Source organism: Gigantopelta aegis, chromosome 7, assembly GCF_016097555.1.
Source record: "Gigantopelta aegis isolate Gae_Host chromosome 7, Gae_host_genome, whole genome shotgun sequence".
In the NCBI taxonomy this organism is placed as follows: domain Eukaryota; kingdom Metazoa; phylum Mollusca; class Gastropoda; order Neomphalida; family Peltospiridae; genus Gigantopelta; species Gigantopelta aegis.
The window spans coordinates 3,637,425-3,652,539 of record NC_054705.1 but is presented as its reverse complement, the minus strand read 5'-3'; the positions used below and the strand labels follow the sequence as shown (position 1 = coordinate 3,652,539).

General features: G+C 42.3%; 1 protein-coding gene across 1 annotated transcript in view; it reads left to right on the top strand.

Annotated features, from left to right (window-relative positions):
* The window catches only part of LOC121378129, a 28,363-nt gene extending 14,806 nt beyond the window's left edge, over nt 1-13,557 (top strand). The window contains exons 2-3 of the mRNA XM_041506233.1: nt 10,299-10,442; nt 13,334-13,557. Of these exons, the coding sequence (XP_041362167.1) occupies nt 10,299-10,442; nt 13,334-13,533 (344 nt within the window). The 3' untranslated portion in view covers nt 13,534-13,557. The remainder of the gene's footprint in view (nt 1-10,298; nt 10,443-13,333) is intronic.
* Nucleotides 13,558-15,115: the final 1,558 nt, after the last annotated feature.

The window sequence follows — 15,115 nt, the reverse complement described above, 5'->3', positions numbered from 1 at the left end:
GTGCCATAGGCGTACGGCTCCCATTCACTTTCAACAAAACGCAGTATCTAATGACACACTTACCCGGTACCATAGGCGTACGGCTCCCATTCACTTTCAACAAAACGCAGTATCTAATGACACACTTACCCGGTGCCATAGGCGTACGGCTCCCATTCACTTTCAACAAAACGCAGTATCTAATGACACACTTACCCGGTGCCATAGGCGTACGGCTCCCATTCACTTTCAACAAAACGCAGTATCTAATGACACACTTACCCGGTGCCATAGGCGTACGGCTCCCATTCACTTTCAACAAAACGCAGTATCTAATGACACACTTACCCGGTGCCATAGGCGTACGGCTCCCATTCACTTTCAACAAAACGCAGTATCTAATGACACACTTACCCGGTGCCATAGGCGTACGGCTCCCATTCACTTTCAACAAAACGCAGTATCTAATGACACACTTACCCGGTACCATAGGCGTACGGCTCCCATTCACTTTCAACAAAACGCAGTATCTAATGACACACTTACCCGGTACCATAGGCGTACGGCTCCCATTTTTGTAGGAGGCAGACTGGGTTTTGCCGGAATTAAACGAAAATGCCCGAATCTACATAACAACATAGATTCATATTACCATTACTACCAAACAGCTATATAGGATTGCAAACGAGTCACTACGCATTTTCACATGGATTACAACTAATTTTGAGGGTAGAATGATGGAAATACATGGTAAAAATGTATCAGATTAGCACACTGTTCCCGAATATCTGTTTAATTTTTGCCCGAATTTGAAGTTTTGCTCCAGCACTGGGAGGGGGGGGGGGGGGGGGTACCTCCCCCATCCCGTCTCGTACGGTTATTACTTGCTCCGCATGTTGAAACATCAAAGACCGAAGTGTGTGCTGTCCTGTCTGTGGTAACTGTTTTGTGTGCGACATTGTAGACCTTGTGTGCGACATTGTAGACCTTGTGTGCGATATTGTAGACCTTGTGTGCGACATTGTAGACCTTGTGTGCGACATTGTAGACCTTGTGTGTGACATTGTAGACCTTGTGTGCGACATTGTAGACCTTGTGTGCGATATTGTAGACCTTGTGTGCGACATTGTAGACCTTGTGTGCGATATTGTAGACCTTGTGTGCGACATTGTAGACCTTGTGTGCGATATTGTAGACCTTGTGTGCGACATTGTAGACCTTGTGTGTGACATTGTAGACCTTGTGTGCGACATTGTAGACCTTGTGTGCGACATTGTAGACCTTGTGTGCGATATTGTAGACCTTGTAGACCTTGTGTGCGACATTGTAGACCTTGTGTGCGACATTGTAGACCTTGTGTGCGACATTGTAGACCTTGTAGACCTTGTGTGCGACATTGTAGACCTTGTGTGCGACATTGTAGACCTTGTGTGTGACATTGTAGACCTTGTGTGTGACATTGTAGACCTTGTGTGCGACATTGTAGACCTTGTGTGCGACATTGTAGACCTTGTAGACCTTGTGTGCGACATTGTAGACCTTGTGTGCGACATTGTAGACCTTGTGTGTGACATTGTAGACCTTGTAGACCTTGTGTGCGACATTGTAGACATTGTAGACCTTATGTGCGACATTGTAGACATTGTAGACCTTGTGTGCGACATTGTAGACCTTGTGTGCGACATTGTAGACCTTGTGTGCGACATTGTAGACCTTGTGTGTGACATTGTAGACCTTGTAGACCTTGTGTGCGACATTGTAGACCTTGTGTGCGACATTGTAGACCTTGTGTGTGACATTGTAGACCTTGTAGACCTTGTGTGCGACATTGTAGACCTTGTGTGCGACATTGTAGACCTTGTGTGCGACATTGTAGACCTTGTAGACCTTGTGTGCGACATTGTAGACCTTGTGTGTGACATTGTAGACCTTGTGTGCGACATTGTAGACCTTGTGTGCGACATTGTAGACCTTGTGTGCGACATTGTAGACCTTGTAGACCTTGTGTGCGACATTGTAGACCTTGTGTGCGACATTGTAGACCTTGTAGACCTTATGTGCGACATTGTAGACCTTGTGTGCGACATTGTAGACCTTGTGTGCGACATTGTAGACCTTGTAGACCTTGTGTGCGACATTGTAGACCTTGTGTGCGACATTGTAGACATTGTAGACCTTGTGTGCGACATTGTAGACCTTGTGTGCGACATTGTAGACCTTGTGTGCGACATTGTAGACCTTGTGTGCGACATAGTAGACCTTGTGTGCGACATTGTAGACCTTGTAGACCTTATGTGCGACATTGTAGACCTTGTAGACCTTATGTGCGACATTGTAGACCTTGTGTGCGACATTGTAGACCTTGTGTGCGACATTGTAGACATTGTAGACCTTATGTGCGACATTGTAGACCTTGTGTGCGACATTGTAGACCTTGTGTGCGACATTGTAGACCTTGTAGACCTTATGTGCGACATTGTAGACATTGTAGACCTTGTGTGCGACATTGTAGACCTTGAAGACCTTATGTGCGACATTGTAGACATTGTAGACCTTGTGTGCGACATAGTAGACCTTGTAGACCTTATGTGCGACATTGTAGACCTTGTAGACCTTATGTGCGACATTGTAGACCTTGTGTGCGACATTGTAGACCTTGTAGACCTTATGTGCGACATTGTAGACATTGTAGACCTTGTGTGCGACATTGTAGACCTTGTGTGCGACATTGTAGACCTTGTGTGCGACATTGTAGACCTTGTGTGCGACATTGTAGACCTTGTAGACATTGTAGACCTTGTGTGCGACATTGTAGACCTTGTGTGCGACATTGTAGACATTGTAGACCTTGTAGACATTGTAGACCTTGTGTGCGACATTGTAGACCTTGTGTGCGACATTGTAGACCTTGTAGACATTGTAGACCTTGTGTGCGACATTGTAGACATTGTAGACCTTGTGTGCGACATTGTAGACATTGTAGACCTTGTGTGCGACATTGTAGACATTGTAGACCTTGTAGACATTGTAGACATTGTAGACCTTGTAGACCTTGTGTGCGACATTGTGGACCTTGTGTGCGACATTGTAGACCTTGTGTGTGACATTGTGTGCCTTGTGTGCGACATTGTAGACCTTGTGTGTGACATTGTGTGCCTTGTGTGCGACATTGTAGACATTGTAGACCTTGTAGACATTGTAGACCTTGTGTGTGACATTGTAGACATTGTAGACCTTGTAGACATTGTAGACCTTGTGTGTGACATTGTGTGCCTTGTGTGCGACATTGTAGACCTTGTGTGTGACATTGTAGACCTTGTAGACATTGTAGACCTTGTGTGCGACATTGTAGACATTGTAGACCTTGTAGACCTTGTGTGTGACATTGTAGACATTGTAGACATTGTAGACCTTGTGTGCGACATTGTAGACATTGTAGACCTTGTAGACCTTGTGTGCGACATTGTGGACCTTGTGTGCGACATTGTAGACCTTGTGTGTGACATTGTGTGCCTTATGTGCGACATTGTAGACATTGTAGACCTTGTAGACATTGTAGACCTTGTGTGTGACATTGTAGACATTGTAGACCTTGTAGACATTGTAGACCTTGTGTGTGACATTGTAGACATTGTAGACCTTGTAGACATTGTAGACATTGTAGACCTTGTGTGCGACATTGTAGACATTGTAGACCTTGTAGACATTGTAGACATTGTAGACATTGTAGACCTTGTGTGCGACATTGTAGACATTGTAGACCTTGTAGACATTGTAGACATTGTAGACATTGTAGACCTTGTGTGCGACATTGTAGACATTGTAGACATTGTAGACATTGTGTGCGACATTGTAGACATTGTAGACCTTGTAGACATTGTAGACATTGTAGACATTGTGTGCGACATTGTAGACATTGTAGACCTTGTAGACATTGTAGACCTTGTGTGCGACATTGTAGACATTGTAGACCTTGTAGACATTGTAGACCTTGTGTGCGACATTGTAGACATTGTAGACCTTGTAGACATTGTAGACCTTGTGTGCGACATTGTAGACCTTGTAGACATTGTAGACCTTGTGTGCGACATTGTAGACATTGTAGACCTTGTGTGCGACATTGTAGACATTGTAGACCTTGTGTGCGACATTGTAGACATTGTAGACCTTGTGTGTGACATTGTAGACATTGTAGACCTTGTGTGCGACATTGTAGACATTGTAGACCTTGTGTGCGACATTGTAGACCTTGTGTGCGACATTGTAGACCTTGTGTGCGACATTGTAGACATTGTAGACCTTGTGTGCGACATTGTAGACCTTGTGTGCGACATTGTAGACCTTGTGTGCGACATTGTAGACATTGTAGACCTTGTGTGCGACATTGTAGACCTTGTGTGCGACATTGTAGACCTTGTGTGCGACATTGTAGACCTTGTGTGCGACATTGTAGACCTTGTGTGCGACATTGTAGACATTGTAGACCTTGTGTGTGACATTGTAGACATTGTAGACCTTGTGTGCGACATTGTAGACCTTGTGTGCGACATTGTAGACCTTGTGTGCGACATTGTAGACATTGTAGACCTTGTGTGCGACATTGTAGACATTGTAGACCTTGTGTGTGACATTGTAGACATTGTAGACCTTGTGTGCGACATTGTAGACATTGTAGACCTTGTGTGCGACATTGTAGACCTTGTGTGCGACATTGTAGACCTTGTGTGCGACATTGTAGACCTTGTGTGCGACATTGTAGACATTGTAGACCTTGTGTGCGATATTGTAGACCTTGTGTGCGACATTGTAGACCTTGTAGACCTTGTGTGCGACATTGTAGACATTGTAGACCTTGTGTGCGACATTGTAGACCTTGTGTGCGACATTGTAGACCTTGTGTGCGACATTGTAGACCTTGTAGACCTTGTGTGCGACATTGTAGACCTTGTGTGCGACATTGTAGACCTTGTGTGCGACATTGTAGACCTTGTGTACGACATTGTAGACCAAGCGACACGAAATATATACAGAGGTCTCTAGAAAAAACAACCTAAAACATGCCTTTCCTTTCCCGCATACACATTACATGCACGACGTACAGTAAACGCGCCTTTAACGCGGTATCGTGTGTTTTCGCCATAAATCTGAACTCGTGATGTAAAACAGACAAGTGGGACTGCACGGAGTTTGGAAACCTAGACTCTGGGGATGGATTCGTGTCGGTTCCATAGTTTCTCGCTCAGAGATAAGTATGTAGGGCGGCGGTAATTCACAAAATGTCTGCCTTCGCACGCGCAGGTGTTTTTTCACTTACCTTTGTGCCGTATAATACTAGCGGCAGTTAACACCGAGTTCGAAACGTCGCGCATGGCTCGAAATACTCTGTGCATAAGTAACCAAGGGTTACAGCTTAATATGTTTACGTTTTTGTATTATGGATGTCTATTCTGTGTTTATGTGTATGATTTCCAGGTTTCTAGGTGATGTTTTTCACGGAAAGAATAACAGTTCGGAAATAGCAAAATCATTAAGCTTATATAGGAATCTAATTTTGAATACCAGGAAATCGGAAAAGTATAAGGACAGAAGAAAAGATGCCATTTTGAACCTAGACGTAGTAATTTGAGGGACGGATACAGGTCGTTTTAGGGATGGGCTGACAATTTAAAAACGGGCACATGCCACTTGAAATAATCTAAAATACACACTCTCCTAAACATTTTTAAAGTTTTAAAGACAAATCTAGAGCACATTCAGATATTAATCATCGGCTGTTGGATGTCAAACATTTGGTAATTTCGACATATAGTCTAAGAAAGGAAACCCGCTACATTTTCCAAGGGATATTTTATATGCACTATCCTATAGACAGGATAACACATACCAGTCGTGGTGCACTGGCTGAAGCGAGAAATAGCCCAAAGGGCCCACCGACGGGGATGGATCCCAGAGCAACCGCGCATCAAGCGAGCGCATTACCACTGGGCTACGTCCCGCTCCCTTTAACAAACAAACTTTAACTTCGTACGGATTTAATTTTCTATCAAAACACTCAGTGGTGTGCTCATATGTCTTTCCTGCTGATACCTCTAGATCCGCCCTTTAACTACGACATCACTGGTACTTAATTACAAAAGAAGATATTTCAACGACCAGGCGAAAAAGGAATGAGAAATAACACAATAGAGAAATAATCATGGTAACTGAATGGCCGAGAAAAACAAATCGAATATAGTCTCCAACAAGAACATTAGCACTAGCAGTCTATTTCAGAATTATTGACGCCATTTCGAGCGCCACGTGTTTACAGGTCTATTTCGATCTGGAATGAAAGATCACTTCTGTTCTTAGCGTCTTTCAGCGTTTTCCTTTTAGGCTTTCTATGAGTAATGCTATTATCGAGACTATTTGGTATCGAAAATTCAATTTTATTAACGAGAAAGCAAACTGACCTCCATGTTTCGGATCCGATTGGACGTGACAGAGACAAACGAATCTTGCCGAGGAACGCCGATCATTACGGACTTGAACCGAAAACATGTTGTAAAGGATTTTCAGTGTAAAACTGCGTGAAAGTCTGAATACACGTTTTACGTCATTCTGGCTCATGGGAAGCTCTACAGCCTGATTATACGTCACTGCGGGTGTACTATGTACTAATCTAAACATAAATCTTAACAACAAAACCGTAATACATGGTCAGGGCCCCGTTCCACGAAGCGATCTTAGCCCTAAGATCAACTTAAGTGCATAGGGTAGCTATGCGCCTTAGGTAATCTTAGGGCTAAGATCGCTTCGTGGAACGGGGCCCAGGGGCGTACCGCTACACAATGCAAGTCGAATGGACACCCGAAACTTACACTAAATGATAATTAATGAGACTACTTAATGATGATGTCATCAATTAACATGTCTGATAAATCAATGTGCTCTAGTGGTGTCGTTAAACAAAACGAACAATTTCTTCTTTAGTTAATGTGTCCACGTATTCACCAAATAAATTGCTGTGTTGGTTTGATGAATAAAAATAACAAGCAAAAGTAAAATTTGGTAACTCTGTTGCAGTCTTTGGAACATGTGACCCCCTACCCCCACCCCCCACCCACCAACTAGTTACGACCCTGTTGAATCACTGGAATTTGGAAACACGCCACAATTCATTACATGAACTGACGTATTTTTTTAAAGGTCGTACCAAGCTAGTTTACCTCCAGGGGTCGCAGTTTTAAGGTTACGATTACAATCGTTTCGTCCAATCAGCGCCGCGCACACATTTGGAGTGCGGTAAGCGGTGGAGATAACTCCAGGAAGTCTACTCGCTTCCTGGTCGAGTTCGACCCAGCCTGAGTACTTATCTCGTCGTAGTGGATATTTGATCCCCGTTACGCAAAATATGCATCTCAGCATTGCAGCTGCTGGGGAGGAGGAGGCCAGTGTATTATATTCAAAGCTGGCGAGGTCACTGGCCTCTGTCTTCACCCCCACCCCTCGCTTCCGATCTCTATGTTATGGATTATGCACTGCGTAATCAATAAACAAGTCTGGATTTGCACACATGTGCAGTATGCGGTAAAGGTAGCCTGCATGCACTGCCAAAACGAAGTCCAGATTTGCACATGCTTGCAGTATGTAATATTATTTAATACACACACGTTGGTGAGAACATCATTCGTTATTTTTTTTATATAACACATACTGTTAACATACATACGTGCGATAACAATTTAAAGACATACGACTGGCTGCTCCAAGGTGATGACCATGTCACCAATGCCATACCACCCTATGAAATAAAAAAAAACCCATGGCAAATCGATGTATCCAACGGCCACCTCTGTGTACAATGTAGTCAATAAATATGTCGAGATTTTCACAATTGTAGTGTCAAGTGTTATGTTCCATGTTCTGTCGACAGATTTTCACAATTGTAATGTCAAATGTTATGTTCCATGTTCTGTCGATATATTTTCACACATTTTAAAGTTTAGGTGTGTGTTTTGTTAATTTCTTCTGTCAGAATGACCAGCTTTATAAGCATAACATCTGTATTGTAAGTACATGTGCAAAAGTAACAACACTAAGCACAGTACATGGACCAACACTGATACATGGTAACACATATTATGAAAAGGTCAGCTATCATTCCAGAAACTGTGCAAGGCTCAATAATTTTTGACACCCCCTTATGTATATATGTACGTACACACACACATACACACACAAAGACACACATACATGTATACATACACACAATCTCATACACAGACACACACACACACACACACACACACACACACACACACACACACACACACACACTCACATGTATGTATGCACTTTATCTCAAATATAAGACAGCACATACCATTGTCTTTGCTATAAACGTCCTGGGGTCCAGTAAGTAAGCAAGTACAGATTTTCGCGCATTCAATCTCCTACACTTGTAAGATGCAAGTCGAGAGCTGGACTTCATGTCGCTGGGGATCATCATACACACTGCTAACAGACAGAACGCAAAAATATCACGAAACAAATCAATAGTGTGCGCCGCTGTGTTCTTTAGGGAAACAGTACGAGAATGGCGTGATTGTGGCTGGAATCGAGTCAGGTTGAATTAAAGATACTTTCTCTCAAAATATATATTTCTATAAAATCTCTTTAATAGTTTGCTTGCTTGAAATATTATTATTATTAATATTATTATTATTATTATTATTTGCACATCCTTTATTTACGGAAACTGTAAAAAGATGCTTGGCATCTGGTTTGCGCTATAGTGGCAGTCCTCCTACAGACGGAAAGAAATGTTTTATTTAACAATGCACTCAACACATTTTATTTACGGTTATATGGCGTAAGACATATGGTTAAGCACCACACAGTTATTGAGAGAGGAAACCCGCTGTTGCCACTTCATGGGCTACTCTTTCCGATTAGCAGCAAGGGATCTTTTATATGCACCATCCTACAGACAGGGTAGTACATACCACGGCCTTTGATATACCAGTCGTGGTGCACTGGCTGGAACGAGAAATAGCCCAATGGGCCCACCGACGAGGATCGATCCCACACCGACCGCGCATCGAGCGAACGCTTTACCACTGGGCTACGTCCCGCCCTCCTACAGACGAAGTGGGAACCATATATCTTGGTCACGACCAGCTCTTCTCTGTAGTGAAAACACCCGACAGTCATGGGTGTTTACTCTCACGATTCTTTCATAACGTCTTTTGGAATCGGCCTAGTGCAGATATACGGTGTTAAATAATATGCGGGTGACAGATTCATAGTCATGTATGCTACAGCTGGTGACCAGGCACCAGATTTAAAAACAATTTAAAAAATAAAAAAATTTAGTTTTGATTTTATGACAAGTGTATCGAATACTTTGGTACAAATAGTCCTACCCTTTCCAAGGTTGTAGCCAGCCAAATTTAATGAGGTGACAATGCAAAAGGACAAACTACATATAAAGGCACTTGTAAACTGAACAGAGCCTTTTCTTGGGGCGGACTCCCCCCCCCCCCCCCCCCCCCCAATGTCCCTCCCTCCCCACTAGTTATGGCCATACTTTCTCCTAATAACTAGGGTAATAGCATTTTTGTTTTTGCACCATCACGTGCTATTCTTTACAAGACACGTGAAAACGGTCGGTGCGGGTAATCTGACGTTACGGAGACATAGGTCAGGTGTTCTCATTCTGTCAGCTCAACAACAAGCGGGCAACACGGAATATTTCACTTGTTTATGACGAATATTCTAGTAAATAACATATCATCTGAACAACATCATCTGAACAACAACATCTGAACGATCGTTAAGTTTTAGTTCATATCCATTGAAACCATTATCGTTGCAGTGCATTAAATTTTGTTGCGAATTAGTATTAAATTGTGTTGTGTGTGTGTGTGTGTGTGCGTGTGCGTGCATATATATTTGTCTGTATATGTGTACTTATGATACTTGTTTGGTATGTGTGCGTGTGTTTGTGCGTGCGTGTGTGAGTGTGGATGTACTCACACGTGTCTGTGTGTGAGAGAGAGAGAGAGAGAGAGAGAGAGAGAGAGAGAGAGAGAGAGAGAGAAAGAAAGAGAGAGAGAATGTGTGTGTATGTATGTGTATGTGTGCAAGTGCAGAGATTCTCAAATACAGGCGAGTATGTCTCGATACCTCTATAAACTTCGTTGGCAGCAGTCTAGATCTCCCACCCCCACCCTGCACGCACGCCTATTTTGTAATGCTAAATACTAGTAATTAATTTCATATGAGTGTCTTAAAATGCGTATGCATTTTCTTTGTTTTTTTCTCCCCTGTTTCAGGTTGGTGGATCGCCACCCAGGCTCTGATGTCCGTTGGACTCGCTCTGGGACTGATGTCGCTGCTGTTCGCCACGCTGGCGCTGTGCTGTGAATGTAGGGGATGTAACTGCAGTCACGCCATTGCCGGCTTGCTCATGATCGCCTGTGAGTATTAGCATTTTTATTTTATAGTGATACCATCTCGTATCCTCCGGAGTCGGGCCCGTCCGCACCACTATACCAACCTATGACGACTGAACTATACCCTAGTCTGATTCTCGCTCTCGTTCAGACGGATCCGGCTTCTCAAGATCTGTATTTCAGCACAGCATTTCACCTTCAACATCTCATGACTGTAAATCTAGGGATTTTCTTGACGGGATGCAACTAGTCTGAACTAGAGAGAGTATCAGATTAGGGTATAGTCCAGTCGTCATAAAGCAAAGTAAAGTCTAGAAAAGAGTAGTAGGGGCCGACCCCGCTTCCTATTTCTTCTTAGAGTGGGGCGGTCAATCTTCCAGTGCTGCTAGGACAGGCTCGGACATGTAGAGACTAAACGCGAACAACCGTGGCGTTCTGCAGAATGGTCGTCATATGAGGCACGAAAAAACTCGACATAGTCAGACGGAGAAATGACGTGGAGGCAAGGAATCTCGCTAAAAAAGAATCCAATCTGGTGGTGCAGGCTGTCGAAACGAGAAGCGTTCCAGTGTTCAATCAGTTCCAATGGCCGCATACATCCCAGTAGAAAACTTCATTTCGCTGACAAAAACAACGAAATGAAGGATCCTCAAGTCGAGCACACGAAAGCACGTGCAGTGTGCACAAGCGAAACAAACACGTCTTACCGCGTCGAGCTCCAGACTGGGAATGATCAATTCTGGAACTTTGGTCTGACCAAAGTTCCACGTTGGTTGGGTTTTTTGTTTTTTGTTTGGCCTAATAAACATCTATATGTTTACTGCAAATAGGTGGTGTGTAACACGAGCTCCAAGTAACACTACTATAATCTGTTAAACCGCTTTGAGCAGTCAAATATCGGTGACTTCGTAACCGGCAGTCGGCAGAAATGCAGTGTGAAATCATCCGGGTATTTCGGGGAATGTTGGGAACCTGTGTATTAATGTTGCTGTCTACACCTTGGTTTCACACACGGTCTCACACCACTATTAATGTCGCTGTCTACACCTTGGTTTCACACACGGTCTGACACCACTATTAATGTCGCTGTCTACACCTTTGTTTCACACACGGTATCACACCACTATTAATGTCGCTGTCTACACCTTGGTTTCACACGGGTCTCACACCTCTATTAATGTCGCTGTCTACACCTTGGTTTCACACACGGTCTCACACCACTATTAATGTCGCTGTCTACACCTTGGTTTAACACACGATCTCACACCACTGTTAATATTGTTGATTACAGGAACAGTATTACGTTTGCCTGAAATAATTTTGAATCGTTTAACTTGCAGACCCTGCGATTGCCCACGGCAATCGATAATAGCGTGGAGTTTTTAATTCTTCACGGCACTTTTTTTTGCCGTGGTCTATTTTTTGTTTTTCTTTTAACAGCAACGTTGTTTGTTTGTTTTGTTTTGTTTTGTTTGCTTTTTGCCATGGACCTTTTATTTTAATTACATGGGTTATAATCTTGAAGTAGCTATTATATACTATTTTCAAAAAAGAAGTTTGTTTTGTTTAACGACACCACTAGAGCACATTGCTGTATTAATAATCGGCTATTGGATGTGAAACATATAGTAATTTTGACATATATAGTCTTAGAGAGGAAACCCGCTACATTTTTCCATCAAGGGATCTTTAATATGCACCATCCTGCAGACATGATAGCACATACCATGGCCATTGATATACCAGTCGTTGTGCACTGGCTGGAACGAGAAATAGCCCTATGGGCCCACCGACGGGGATCGATCCTAAACCGATCGCGCATTAAGCAAACGCTTTACCACTGGGATACTTCCCGACCCCTACTCTGTTCACTTCAAAACAGGTCGTAATAGACAGAACATAGCTAGTCATTTATTAATTCGCCTTTCAACGAGGTGTGTGTGTGTGTGTGGGGGGGGGGACGGGGGGTGTCAAGCCTGAAGGAAACAGGGGAGGGAATATAGGCGGAGATGGGAGGTATGTATGCCCCCCACCCGAGGTCGAAAATGGACGTTTTTTTCCTATATGTAACATTGACTTGTGCTCCCCCCCCCTCCCCCCACCACACACACTATAGTGGTTGCGCCCTTTACTCCAGATATCTTTCCCTCACTGCAGTGCAGAAGTTAGGAATATAATGACTATTGATCTACTGCGGCCAGTTGGGGACTATTATGTTAATATTTTATGCCGGGAATGATGATGATTGTAGGGTGTGTAATACATCATTGTAAGGGCGGGACGTTGCTCGGTGGACGTAGCTTAGGTCGCCTGATGCGCGGTCGGTCTAGGATCGAACCCCGTCGGTGGGACCATTGAGCTCTTTTTCGTTCTAGGCAACACGACTAGTATATCAAATAACGTGGTATGTGCTCTCCTGTCTGTGGGATAGTGTATATATAAAAGATCCCTTGCAACTAATGGAGAAAATGTTGCGGGTTTCCTCTTTAAGACTATATGTCAAAATTACCAAATGTTTGGTATCCAATAGTCAATGATTAATATATCAATGTGCTCTAGTTGTGTCGTTATAAAGAAACAACTAACTTTTAACTATATACATAAATGTAAAAATATGGCTTGTGTCCTCGTCCCCACTATAGAGGAAGTGACCCCCTCAAGAAGTTGTGTCCCTCCTCCCCCCCACTCACACACACACACACACACACACACACACACACACACACACACACACACACACACTTCAGATATCGTTCCTATGGGCCAACCGTGCCAGTAGTTCTGAATATAATAGATATTGATCTACCGCGGCCAGCTGGAAACTATTTATTTTATGTTTTTTATGCCAGAAGTCCGGGGATTATGGGAGATTATAGGATGCACTTTACACACTATTTTATTGTTCTATTTTCCAGTCCTTGTTCTGGGAACGAGCGTCGTGGTGTTTGGAATCAACGCACACAGCGACTCGTCGTTCAAAGCGGAGATTAACTGGACTAAGCATGCTCGGGCTCGCTTTAGCTGGTCGTTTTGGCTTGGGGTCGGCTCGTCCGGTCTCGCCTTTCTCACGTCACTCATCTACGCCTGTGAAGGGAGGCAATCCAGACGTCACTAAATAAAAATGGATGATCACCTGAAACCCATTCAGTATTATATTTATAAATATAATCCATTTGTGCCAACTTTCACTTTCTGCGTCACTCAACTTTTAACAGAAACTGTCACGTTGATTGGTTAAAAATATTTTAAGGACAATGTCATTATGGATAATGGTGTTCTCTTTAAAGGGGCACTGTATCCACGAGCATAATATTTAATGGACCTGAACATTGTGAGCCTAATAATTTTAAAGGATCTTGTCATTTATGGGCCTGTTTTAAAGGTACATTGCTATGACAAGTCTAATATTTAAAAAATATTGATATTAGGCAGATAAGGGTATTTTTTAAAGGTACATTGCTATGACAAGTCTAATAATTAAGTATATCGATATTAGGCTAATAATGTTATTTTTAAAGGTACACTGCTATAACAAGTCCAATAATTAAGGATATCAATATTGGGCTAATATATTTATTTTTAATGGTACATTGCTATCACAAAACTTATATTTAAAGATGTCCATATTAGGCTAATAAATTATAATGCTGTTTTTAAAGGGACATTGCAATGAAGTCAATATTATTCCTTTTCACCTGCGAATTGATTTTCATTGCTTATATTTAAGGATATCGATATTAGACTAATAATGCTATTTTTAAAAGGACATTGGAATGACAAGTCTAATATTTAAGGATATCAATATTGGTCTAATAATGACATTTTTAAAGGGACATTGCAATGAAAAGTGTAATGTTTAAAGATATCGATATTAGGCTAATAATGCTATTTTAAAGGGACATTTCAATTAAAAGTCTAATATTTAAATATATCAATATTAGGCTGATAATGCTATTTTTAAAGGGACATTGCAATAAAACGTCTAATATTTAAAGATATCGGTATTAGGCTAATAATGCTATTTTAAAGATTTTAATGTTGACATTTATGAACCTAATCTTTTAAAAGGGGAATTCTCATTTTGAACCAATAGAAATGTAGTTTTGTAAACTACAGATGTACATGTACGAAGATCCAAGGCAGAGTCAACGGGTATGGAGTCCAGTTTGATTTTTGATTTTTTTTTAAATTGTTAAACACGGACAAAGATTCGTATGGGATATGCTGACATTCAAGACTGTCGAATACCATAGAAATCGGTGCTTCAGGTTCGAATCTCGTCAATGTACACTGTGTGATTTTATTTTTTCATATGGTGCTTTGAAAGATGAACATACCCCTATAACAACAATTGATCTGCCCTTGTATCCATAACAACTTTGTACAGGTGCTACATTGGGTGGTGTGTTTCCACTCTTGCTTACTCGGTATGTTCGTGAATACAGGTATTTAGAATAAATAGCTGGCATGGCCGCACCTATCCTAAAATAACTGGGGTGACAGTCAAAAGCAAAATCAGGGCACAGTAACGGAGATCTTCACGAGGTAAACCAGGACACTTTAAAACTAAAAAGGGAATTTGTGAAGCAAAAAGGACATTTTTATGTATTCTCTGGATGAGCAACCCCCCACCCCCCTTGCTCTCCCGCACCCCGCTAAGTTTGGCCCTGGTTGGTTCTTGTGACAAACGAGCTATT